General features: G+C 49.9%; 1 protein-coding gene across 5 annotated transcripts in view; it reads left to right on the top strand.

Moving 5' to 3' along the window:
- Positions 1-943: 943 nt before the first annotated feature.
- SNTB1 (syntrophin beta 1) overlaps positions 944-12716 on the top strand; it is an 86667-nt gene continuing 74894 nt past the window's right edge. For all 5 annotated transcript variants that reach the window (XR_003759066.2, XR_003759067.2, XR_003759064.2 and 2 more), the window contains exon 1: positions 944-1530. Coding sequence is in view for 1 of the 5 variants with exons in the window: in XM_029064221.2 (XP_028920054.1) it covers positions 1053-1530 (478 nt within the window). In the remaining 4 variants the exon portion in view is untranslated. The remainder of the gene's footprint in view (positions 1531-12716) is intronic.

Raw genomic sequence — 12716 nt, forward strand, 5'->3', positions numbered from 1 at the left:
CAAGTCAGTCAATCCTAATGATCGAGTGCTTACGGTGTGCAGAGCACTTTAGTAAATGCTCGGGAAAGTACAACAATTAAGAGTGATAATCCCTGTCCACAACGAACTCACAGTCTAGGGGCGGGGTGGTGCTGGTGGGGAACAAACATCAGTACAAATAAACAGGCTTTAGAAGATGATTGGCCGTAGGACCTTGAACAGGTCATTAATCTCGGTTTCCTCATCAGTGAAAGGGGGATAAAACACCTGCTCTCTATTCCTCTTAGATTGTGAGTCCCCCGTGAAACTCTGAACCGATTGTCTTGTATCTCCTTAAGTGCTCAACACATAACACGCGCTAAAATACCATTATTATTTTTAGAAGGAAGAAGCGAGGAGGAACCGATCGATAGTAGTTATCGAGCATTTACTGTGTACAGCGTACTGTACTGGACCCCAGGAAAAGTACGACAGGGAACGCTCGGTTCCGGGGCAAAAAGGAGGATTCGTTCGGAAGACTGGCTTGCGGAGAGCGGGCTTTTCGAAGCGAAGAGTCAGGAGGTGTGGGTCAGAGCGAGCAACTCCTGGGTGTCACGAGGAAAATCAAACGGGGGTGGGTCAGAGCGAGCAGTTCTAGGGGATCACGAGGAAAATCAAACGGGGGTGGGTCAGAGCGAGCAGTTCTAGGGTCCCCCGAGGAAAATCAAACGGGGGTGGGTCAGAGCGAGCAGTTCTAGGATCCCCCGAGGAAAATCAAACGGGGGTGGGTCAGAGCGAGCAACTCTAAGGTGTCACGAGGAAAATCAAACGGGGGTGGAAAAGGCTCAGCCGCTCCGCCTCCCGCAGACAGATCAGACGGTCCCGGCCCCGCCCCCGCCATAGCTCCGCCCCCCCCCCCCGAGCCGCGCCCCTCGTCGCGGGCCGGGGCAGGTCCCTCTCCCCGGCCCCAAGGCGAGGGGGGCGTGGCCGTCGAGGGGCGGAGAGCGCTGGAAAAGTGGTGCGGGAGGCCCCAGCGGCGCCGGTCCGGGCCAGCCGTCGAGCAGCCCGGAGCCGAGGCGGGACATGCCGGAGCCATGTCGGTAGCGGCGGGGGCCGGGGGCCCGCTGGAGGTGCTGGTGCGGGAGCGGTGGCACCCGGTCCGCCTGCGCTTGGACCGGGACGCCCTGGTCCTGTGCGGGGGCGCGGCCGAGGGGGAGCCGGGCGCGGCCGGCGGCGACGGCTCGTGGGGCGCCGACGCCCCCGGGCCCGGGGTGCGCACCGCCTTCACCGACCGGCCCGAGCAGGTGCCCGAGGCCGTGGGCGGCCAGAAGCGCGCCGTGAAGGTGCTGAAGGCGGAGACGGGCGGGCTGGGCATCAGCATCAAGGGCGGGCGGGAGAACCGGATGCCCATCCTCATCAGCAAGATCTTCAGGGGCCTGGCGGCCGACCGCACCCGCGCCCTCTACGTGGGCGACGCCATCCTGGCCGTCAACGGTGCCGACCTGCGCGACGCCACCCACGACGAGGCGGTGCAGGCGCTCAAGCGCGCCGGCGGAGAGGTGCTGCTCGAAGGTGAGGGGCGCGGCCCGACCCCGGGAACCCCCGGGACCCCCCGGGACCCCCCGGGACCCCCCGGGACCCCCCGGGACCCCTCGGACCCCCCGGGACCCCTCGGATCCCCCCGACGCCGCCCCACTCCGCAGCGCCCTGCAATGCCTCTCCTCGCCCGGAGGGGGCGCCGCCGTCGCCCACCGCACTTCATTCCTTCATAATGGTGGTATTTGTTAAGCGCTTACTATGTGCCGAGCACTGTTGTAAGCGCTGGGGTAGATACAGGGTCATCAGGTTGTCCCACGCGAGGCTCACAGTTAATCCCCATTTGACAGATGAGGTACCTGAGGCACAGAGAAGTGAAGTGACTTGCCCACAGTCACACAGCTGTCAAGTGGAAGAGCTGGGATTCGAACTCATGACCTCCGACTCCCAAGCCCGTGCTCTTTCCACTGAGCCACGCTGCTTCTCATTCTTTCAACCCATCTGTCGAGCGCCCGCTGTGCGCTGAGCACTGTACTAAGCGCTTGGGAGCGGACGATCCAACAGGAAACACACATCCCCTACCCACAAGGAGCTTACAGTCCGGGGAGGGTGGGGGAAGACAGACCTCAGTACAAATAAATTACAGAAGCAGCGTGCTTTAGTGGCCAGCGCACGGGCCTGGGAGTTGGAAGGTCATGAGTTCGAATGTCGGCTCTGCCACTGGTCTGCTGCGTGACCTTGGGCTAGTCACTTCCCTGGGCCACAGTTACCTTATCTGGAAAATGGGGATTGAGACTGTGAGCCCTCCGTGGGACAGGGACTGTGTCCAACCCGATTGGGACACATAGTAACCGCTTAACATAGTAAGCCACGTAGTACGGTGCCTGGCACATAGTAAGCACTTAAAAAATGCCATCATTATTATTAGTACATAAGTGCTGTGGGACTGGGAGGGGGCAAGAAAAAAGGGAACAAGTCAGGGTGAAAACAGAAGGGAGTGGGAGAAGAGGAAAGCGGGGCTTAGTCTGGGAAGGCCTCTTGGAGGAATTGTACCATCACAACCACTCTCGGAATATGAATTTTTTAAATTTTATTATCAGCTCTTAGAGCAGTGTTTGGCACGTAGTAAGCGCTTAACAAATGCCATTATTATTATTATTATTATTATTAAGGGTACTTTGTGAATCAGTCAAATGAGTGCTTACTGTGTCCACAGCCCTGTACTAAAACGCTTGGGAAAGGACAGTAGACCAGAGTTTAATCAGACATATTTATTGAGTATGGGAGAATACATTAGGACAGTTCAATCAATCAAGTGTATTTATGGAGCGCTTACTTTGTGCAGAGCACAATAGTAAACCTTGGGAGAGGACAGTAGAACAGAGTTCAATCAATCATATTTGTGGAGCACTGAACTAAGTGTTTGGGAGAGTACAATAGAACAGAATTCAATCATTTGAATTTAGAGTGCTTACTGTGTAGACAGCACTGCTAAGTGCTTGGGAAAGTATAATAGAACAGAATTTCAATCATTCTTACTTGGAGCACCGTACTAACTGCAGAGCACTGTACTAACTGTTTGAAAGAGTATGATGCCTTCAGTCAGTTGTTTTTGAGCGCTTACAGAGAAATGAAGTCATTTCTCCCAAATCCCATAGCAGACGTGGTGGAGCCAGGATTAGAATCCAGGTCCTTCTGACTCCCAGGCCCGGAGTCCTATCCATTTGGCTGCACTGCTTCTGATGTACTTCCCCCAGGGCTTGACCACGGTGGGCAGAGGGCAGGATTCTATAGAATATAATCACCTCACTCATCTAGGTCCTAGGTTCGGGCTCTGTCTTCTGGGCCACACTGCTTTTCTGTGCCTCTGTTTCCTTATTCAATACCTGCTTACTCTTTCCATTGGTCCATGAATCCTGTGTGTTACAAGGACTGTATCCAACATGACTTACTGTATCTATATTAACAATGGGCTCATAGTAAGCTCTCAACAATACCACAATTATGATTAGTAGTGTTGTTATTGTTGCTAATTCTTATGGGCTTACATGTTGTTGTTGTTATGAAGTTATTTCATATTTACCTATTAAAGTTATTGCTGAACTTTATTAAGCACCTACAAAACTTTATTTTTTTTGTAGAGTCCCATTCTTTGTAGAGGATCGGGAGTCCCATCTCTCCTATGTATTTCGTTTGCTATTGTTGCTTGAATTAATTAGGGCTTACACCGTGCACAGCATTGGTGTGAATACATGAAAACCTGTTAGCATCATCAAAGGTATTTATTGAGTGCTTACTTAAAGTGTGCAGAGCACTGTATTAAGCACTTAGGAAAGTCCAATAGAATTATAAACAGATACAGTGAGCTTACAGTCTAGAGAGGGAGCTTACAGCCTAGAGGGGGATCTATATGAAAGCACTTCATAAACTCAAAAAACTAGAATTGTTATTGCAAGCTTATTGCTCCTCTTTAATGGATTAATAATAAGGTGTAAAATAATTATCGAGTCACGATATGGTCCCCCTACTCCCTCCCTCTGCTCTACCCCCTTTCCCTCCCCACAGCACTTGTGTATATTTGTATATATCATTTATTACTCTGTTTTATTAATGATGTGTATATATCTATGATTCTATTTATCTTGATGGTATTGATGCTTACTTGTTTTGCTGCCTGCCTCCCCCTTTTAGTCTGTGAGCCCGATATTGGGCAGGGATTGTCTCTCTCTGTTGCTGAATTGTACATTCCAAGTGCTTAGTACAGTGCTCTGCACACAGTAAGTGCTCAATAACTACTATTGAATCAATGAATGAACTGCTGTGTCAGCGAGGGAATCTATGCTTGTTTGGGGCAGGGCGGGCTGGGCGGGTGTTATGGCACACACAGCCCTCTCTCCTGCCAGTTCCTGTTCGGACACCAAAATCCCCATTTCACTTCTAAACATCACATAGTTTATTTGCTAATGGTATACGTTAAACCCTTACTATGTGCCAGGAACAGTATTAAGTGCTGGGGAAGAGAAAGGCTAATCAAGTTGGACACAGTCCCTGTCACATGGAGCTCACAGTCTTCAGTCCCATTTGACAGATGAGGGGACTGAGGCCCAGAGATGGGATGTGATTTGGCCAAGGTCACACAGCAGACCAGTGGAGAATCTTGGATTAGAACCCAGGTCCTTTTGACTCTCAGGCCTGGGCTCTGTCTGCTAGGCCAGGATCTGGCCCCGCTCTGCTCCCAGACATGGCCCTATGCTGGCATGGTGGGGTGGGGTTGGCGTGAACTGAAATGTACCAACCTTGTGTGGCTTCTTGGGTTTCTCATAGAAACATCTTCTCTTGGTTTACTTTTTACCATAGCTGAAAACTTGCCATTTTGGGAAATCCACCCCAGGAGGGATCTAGGTTGGAGAGACAGAGCAAACAGCTGACAATCAATCAGTAGTATTTATTGAAGACTAGCTATGTGCAGAGCACCATTCTGAGCGCTTGGGAGAGTACAAAAAAAACAGTATTGATATACACATTCCCTTCCCACAATGGGCTTACAGCCTAGAGTGCTTACTGTGTGGAGAGGACTCTAGTAAGTGCTGGAGAGTCCACTAGAACAGAGCTTCAAGTCTAGAGGTGAAGACAAAGACAACATCATTAGTAAAAAAAAGTGAATTGGCTAGTGTTGGGGCTCCTTTGGCCTTCAGACCCGAGTTGCCACCCCCCTCCCCCCCCAGTCTTGGCTCTGGCACGTGAAGTGTGGGTGGGGCAAGGGAGGGAGCTGGTCCAGGCAGCCCTGGGGCCGGTGTCTCTGAGCCGGACTCCCTTGCTACAGGGATGCATAGCAATCCCGGCTCCTTCCAGCCAAAGAGCCAAGAAGGGGCTGGGGCGGGTGTCCGGGACATGGGTCCAGAGCAGGAGTTCAGGGGGAGGACCGGGGGAGCCTTAGGCAATGGGGTTGGCTCAGCTTTGAAGATCAGTTGCCCACCCCCTGCAGAAACCACCAACCCCTCCCACTCCCGATCCAGGCCTTGGCAGTGAAACAGCACTGGTTGACGAATGGGGCAAGAAAGCAGAATGAATTTGGGAGAACTTTGTCCCCATGAAGGAGGGAACCATGGCCCAGAAAATGACTCCTGAGATTCACCTCGCTGGCCTCTCTGGCCGTGGAGAGCTTTCAGCTGGTGGACACTTCCTGTCATAGCTCACACTGGCCCCGTCTAACCTGTCCAATGAGGGCACAGTTGCCGGCGGGCGGCCCCCTTTCCCACACAAATCTACCCTCAGGCCTGGGGGGAGAAATACCATGTGACCTAAGACCGCCCCCCCCCCCGCAGCCCCTCCCCTCAAAAAAATGCTACTGAATTGCGGGATCAAAATGCAGAAGAGCCCCCCTCCCAACCCCGGAGTTTCCATTCCCTTGGTGAGGCTGGAAGGGGAGTGGGTTCCCACAACCAGATGGTCTGAGAGCAGTGGACTCGGAATCTCCAGCTTTTGGGGAGGAAGGGTCCTGAAGGGTGAAAGAGCCAGCTTTTGAGCCTTAATAATAGTAATTGTGGTATTGGTTCATTTGTCTCTCCCTCTAAACTGGGAATGTGTCTGTTATGTTGTTGTATTGTGCTCTCCCGAGTGCCTCGTACAGTGCTCTGCACACAATAACTGCTCAATGAATACCATTGATTAAGTGCTGAGGTGATTAATGAGGTGTACATCCCCTTGATGTACACGATTTATCGTGATTGTTGTTTTGTTTTTGTCTGTCTGTCTCCCCCAATTAGACTGTGAGCCCATCACTGAGCAGGGATTGTCTCTATCTGTTGCCGAATTGTACTTTCCAAGCACTTAGTACAGTGCTGTGCACATAGTAAGCACTCAGTTAATACTATTGAATTGAATTGCTTACTGTATGCCAGGTGCTGTTGTAAGCGCTGGTGTGGATACAAGCAAATAGGGTTGGACACTGTCCTTGTCACACATGGGGCTTACAGTCTTAATACTCAATTTGCAGATGATATAAACAGGCATAGGGAAGAGAAGTGACTTGCCTAAGGACACACAGGCAAGTAGTGGAGCTGGGATTAGAATCTAGGTCTTTTTGACTCCCAGGCCTGTACTCTATCCACTAGGTCACACTGCTTCTCATGCTCAAATGCTCCAATGGAGTTTATAAATATACAAAAGGGAGGGGAGAGGTTGTGGGCAGGTTAAATTCTGGGTTGTAAATCAAGAGATTGATGTAGCTCTGGGGGAGTTGGAAATAATTATAGTGGTATTAAGCATTTATTATGTACCAAGCGCCATACTAAGCCCTGAGGTGGACACAAGATAATCACATCCACACGAGGCTCCCAGCTTAAGTAGGAGGGAAAACCAGTATCGAATCCCCAGTTTACAGGTGAAATAACTGAGGCACAGAGAAGTGAAGTGACTTGTCTAAGGTCACACAGCAGGTGAGAGGCACATCTGGATTAGAACCCAGGTCCTTTGACTCCCCAGCTTCTGATCGTTCCATTAGGTCACGCTGCTTCCTAGTGAAAGAACTGTAGGGGGCGGTAGAGGTAACCCCCTCTGCCCTCCTTCTTCCCTCCCAGTCACTTAACTGATTTTCTGCAGAGAAACTACAGAGCCTCATGGAAAGAGCACAGGGCTGGGGTTCAGGAGACCCAGGCTCTAATTCTGGCTCCGCCACTTGGCTGTTCCTTGGGCTTGGGCAAGTTGATAGACTTCTCAGGGCCTCAGTTTCCTCTCCTGTGAAATAGGGCATAAATACTTATTCTCGCTCCCCCTTTGTTTGGGAGCCCCATTTGGGACAGAGATTGTGTCTGACCTGATTATCATGTATCTAGCCCAGTGATTAACATAGAGCTTGGAACATAGTAAGCCCTGAACAAGTACTACAAGTATTATTATTATTATTTAGGTGTAATGTCCCTCCTGGGAGCCAGGGAAATGGTCCTCTTCTCTCCATGGCATTAGCTCTCAGTGAAAAGCCTATAGAGGAAGATAGACCTTTCCCTCTCTGGTCCAGTTTCTCAGTAGGCTTGACCTCCTGCCCGATCCCTTCCTCCTTCCCTCTCGGTCACTTGCATTAATTCCCTGTGGAGAAGCTACGTGCAGTAGAGGCAGTAGTGCTGGCACTGGGAGAAGCAGAGAGGGGAAAGAGCTCGGGCCTGGGAGTCAGAGAAGCTGGGCTCTAATATTGGCTTCCCTATGTACCTGCTGTGTGACCTTGGGCAAGTCACTTCACTTCTCTAGGCCTCAGTTAGCTCATTTGCATAATGGGGATTCAGAACCCATTCTCCATCCTACTTAGATTGTAAGCCCCAAGAGGGACAGAGACCATGTCTGACATAATTGTCTTGTATCTTCACCAGCACTTATGTGCTTTACATACAGAAAGCGCTTAATAAATATCACAGTTCTTCTACTCCATCTTCCTCTCTCCCTCTCTCTCTCCCTTCCTCTCTCTCTCTCCCTTCCTCTCTCTCTCTCCCTTCCTCTCTCTCTCTCTCTCCCTCCCTCCCTCCCTCCCTCTCTCCCTCCCTCCCTCTCTCTCTTCCTTTCTTCCTCCCTCTCTCTTCCTCTCTCCCTCCCTCTCCCTTTCTCTACCTCTCCCTTTCTCTACCTCTCCCTTTCTCTCCCTCTCCCTTTCTCTACCTCTCCCTCCCCCTCCCTCTCCCTTTGCCTCCTTCTCCCTCCCCCTCCCTCTCCTTTCCCCCCTCTCCCTTTCCCCCCTTTCCCCCCTCTCCCTTTCCCCCCTTTCCCCCCTCTCCCTTGCCCCCCCTTGCCCCCATCCCTTGCCCCCATCCCTTGCCCCCCCATCCCTTGCCCCCCATCCCTTGCCCCCCATCCCTTGCCCCCCCATCCCTTGCCCCCCCATCCCTTGCCCCCCATCCCTTGCCCCCCCTCTCCCTTGCCCCCCCTCTCCCTTGCCCCCCCTCTCCCTTGCCCTCCCTCTCCCTTGCCCTCCCTCTCCCTTGCCCTCCCTCTCCCTCCCTCCCCCTCCCTCCCTCTCTTCCTCCTTCTCTTCCTTCCTCCTTCTCTCTCTCTCTCCTCCTTCTTCCCTCTGGCCTTCATGAAGGCCAGTGGTATTTGATTTTATATTGGATCAAATAAGGATCCAAGAATTCGCTCAATTCCCCAAACCCTACAGACACCTCCACCCAGCCAGGTCAGATTCCAGCAAACCCTCCCCCTCCTCAGGCTACCCAGACTAGGGCCTCAAAGGATTGAGGTGAGTCTGAAGGAGAAGGCAATTTTGTGGAGGGAAAGTGAAAACCAGAATGAAGATGGCCACTTTCTTTGTTTAAGTCCCCCGGGGCTCACGGCTTCCAGGTGCTTGGCCACTGTAGCATGGATAAGTATGGGAAGGGCCAGCAAAACTTTTTCTGAACTGGGTGCCCCTCTTCCCTGAGTCTCCTGAGGTTGTCATGCGCCTCTTCTGCTTTCAAACTAGACATTTTTGAAGAAGGAGCATTCAGTCACATGGAACAAATTACTGGATTTGGATTATTGAATTTTGGATTACTGGATTAGTGCAATAGCCTCCTCTCTGATCTCCCATCCTCCTGTCTCTCCCCACTTCAGGCTATACTTCACTCTGCTGCCCGATGATCTTTCTACAGGAACTCTCTGGGAATATCACTCTCCTCTTCAAAAACCTCCAGTTGTTGCCTATCAACCTTCACATCAAACACAAACTCCTCAGTCTTGGCTTCAAAGCTCTCCATCACCATGCCCCCTCCTACCTCACCTCCCTTTTCTCCTTTTACAGCCCACCCCATACACTCTGCTTCTCTGCCGCTAACCTCCTCAGTGTGCCTCGTTCTCACCTGTGCTGCCGTCGACCCCTGGCCCACGTCCTACCACTGACCAGGAATGCCTTCCCTCCTCACATCCGCCAAACTAACTCTCTTCCCCTCTTGAAAGCCCTACTGAGAGTTTTCCTGCTCCAGGAGGCCTTCCCAAACTGAGCCCTCCTTTTCCCTCTGCCCTTCCTCCCCTCCCCATTCCTCGTATTCCCTCCCTCTGCTCTACCCTCTTCCCCTCCCCACAGCATTTGTGTATATTTGCATATATTATTTGTTACTCTATTTTATTAATGATGTGTATATATCTATGGCTCTATTTATCTATTTTGATGGTATTGATGCCTGATTGCTTGTTTTGTTTTTGCTGTCTGTCTCCCCCTTTGAGATTGTGAGCCCATTGTTGGTCAGGGATTGTCTCTATCTGTTGCTGACTTGTACATTCCAAGCGCTTAGTACAGTGCTCTGCCCCCCCCACCTCACCTCACTACTCTCCTAATACAACCCAGCCCATACACTTCACTCCTGTAATGCTAAACTTCTCACTGTACCTCGATCTCATCTCTCTTTCCATCCACCTTTCGTCCACATCCTGCTTGTGGCCTCGATCACCCTCCCTCCTCATATCCGACAGACAGTTACTCTCCTGCCATTCAAAACCATATTAAAGACACATTTTCTCCAAGAGGCCTTCCCTGACTAAGCCCTCTTTTCCTCTTCTCCCACTCCCTTCTGCTTCACCCTGACTTGCTGTCTTTATTCATCCCCCCTCCCAGCCCCACAGCACTTCATTCATTCAATAGTATTTATTGAGCACTTACTATGTGCAGAGCACTGTACTCAACGCTTGGAATGTACAATTCGGCAACAGATCAAGACAATCCCTGTCAAGTGATGGGCTTACAATCTAACATTTATGTCCATATCTGAATTTTATTTATTTGTATTAATGTCTGTCTCCCCCTCTAGGCTGTAACCTCATTGTGGGTGGGGAATGTGTTTGTTATATTGTACTCTCCCAAGTGCTTGTACAGTGCTCTGCACACAGTAAGCCCTCAATTAATACAATTGACTGACTCTTTTGGGGTGCCAGGGAATGAGAGTGTTGGCTTACTTTGCCAGGGTGAGCACAGAACTCCTCTCGCTGGGTCTGCCATCAGTCCTTTCCACCTGCCCCCCTCCTCCCTGATTCAGGGCTGCCGAATGCGGGTCAGGAAATTTGGAGACGTGGAAATGCCATTTTCTGGGCCAACTCCCGAGCTGCAGGTGGAAACTCGGGTCGGTGGGAGGATCTCGCTGCAGAACAAAACTCACATTTCCTATCACATCACAGCTCTAGGAACCCAGTTAATTGATTGTATTTATTGTGCGGTTACTCTGTGAAGAGCAGTCAGTCGATGGTATTTATTGAACACCTGTTGCATGTAGAGCACTGTACTACATGCTTGGGAGAGAACAGTGCAACAGAAATGGTATACACAATCCCTGTCCATAGGGAGTTTACAGTCTAGAGGAAGTTTACAGTCAACCAATCAGTGGTATTTATTGAGGAGTGCAAAGCACTGTCCTAAGCCCTCAGGAGAGTACAGTACAACACAGGTGATAGACACAATCCTTGTCCTCATGGAGCTTTTAGTTTAGAGGAGTAACTTGTAGATGGGGAGACAGACACTAAAATAAATTAAAAGTGGGGGAAGCAACAATGTTGAGATATGAACACAAGTTCTGAGGTTGGGGTTTGGTAGGGAGAGAAAAAAGTGTGAGGGGCTGTGGAAGAACTGAAATACGAGTGGACCAGGAAATGAGAAGCTGCTTGGCCTAGTGGATAAAGCCTGGACCTGGGTTCTAATTCCCGCTCCGTCACTTGTTTGTTGGGTGACGTTGGGCGGGTCACTTCACTTCTCTGGGCCTCAGTTACCTCATTTGTGAAATGGGGATTAAGTCCCTGAGCCCCCTGTGGGACAGTGACTGCTGTGTCCAACTGGATTAGTTTGTATCTACCCCAGCGCCTAGTACAGTGCCTGGCACATAGTAAGCACTTAACAAATACCATAAAAACCTGTGGCATTGTATTCCCTTTTGTCTCCTTGTCTCATGATCTGATGTGGGGGCTGAATTCATTCATTCATTCAATTGTATTGAATGCTTACTGTGTGCAGAGCACTGTACTAAGCGTTTGGAATGTACGATTCGGCAACAGATACAGTCCCTTACCCAAAATTGGGCTCACAGTTTAAAAGGGGGAGACAGTGAATATCTGTTTCCCCTTTTAGACTGTAATTTCCTTGTAAGAGGGGAACATATCTATCAACTCTGTTGTATTCCCCCAAGCAATCAGTCAATCAGTGGTATTTATTGAGCACTTACTGAGGTCCGAACACTTCGGAGAGTCCAATATGGGAGTCAGTAGACACATTCCCTGCCCACAGTGAGTTGCATACAGTAAGCACTTAATAAATACCATTGCCTGATTAATTGATGGATGGTTGGTTAAGGTGCTGTCTCTGGCCATCCTCCAGACCATAAGCTCATTGTAGGCAGGGAATGTGTCTGCTAATTCTTTTGCATTTCCCTCTCCCAAGCACTTAGTACATGCTCTGCACACAGTAAACACTCAAAAAGTACCATTGGTTACTTGACTTAAGACTTCCCCTCTAAGACTGTTATGGACAGGGAATGTGTCCAATTCTGTTATTTTGTATTCTCCCAAGTGCTTAATACAGTGCTCTGCACTAGTAAGTGTTCAATAAACACTATAGATTGATTAAAAAATTAGGTCTGTGTTCCCTCATTGTTTGGTAGACTGTTGTTGAGTGAGGACCCTTGACCTCCACCACCACCTCACATATGCTATACTCACTCCTGGAGTCTTCTCAAGCAAATGAGATTTCCAAGTAAAATACCTTGAAGTCACCAACTTCAGGCAGTTTGGCAGCAGGACTCTAACCTCAGAATTTACATGTATTCACCCAGCCACCGAGACAGGTAAAGTCAATTTGCACTGTGCATTTTGGCTAGAACTAGATAGCAGAATGTGGTACACTTATTATGGGCAGAGAATGTGTCTACTAATCCTGTTTTATTGTACTCACCTAAGTACTAGCACTCAATAAGAACCACTGACTGCTTGACTGTAAACTTGTTATGGGCAGTGAATGGGACTTCTAATTCAGTTGTACTGTACTCTTCCAAACACTCAGTACAGTGCTTGTCACACAATAAGTGCTCAGGAAATACCATTTATTGATTAATTGAGGGAATTTTCTTCAGACAAAACTCATCTGCCTAAAGAGAATGAAATATGATGTGAGGAGAATGGGCGGAGGGGTTGTGTGTATGTGTACATACGTACACACACACCCAGTGTGAAACCCCACGTTAATTGTACCGCAAGGGTTTCATTAACACAGAGCATGGCAAGCAATC

This window comes from Ornithorhynchus anatinus, chromosome 4 (assembly GCF_004115215.2).
Source record: "Ornithorhynchus anatinus isolate Pmale09 chromosome 4, mOrnAna1.pri.v4, whole genome shotgun sequence".
In the NCBI taxonomy this organism is placed as follows: domain Eukaryota; kingdom Metazoa; phylum Chordata; class Mammalia; order Monotremata; family Ornithorhynchidae; genus Ornithorhynchus; species Ornithorhynchus anatinus.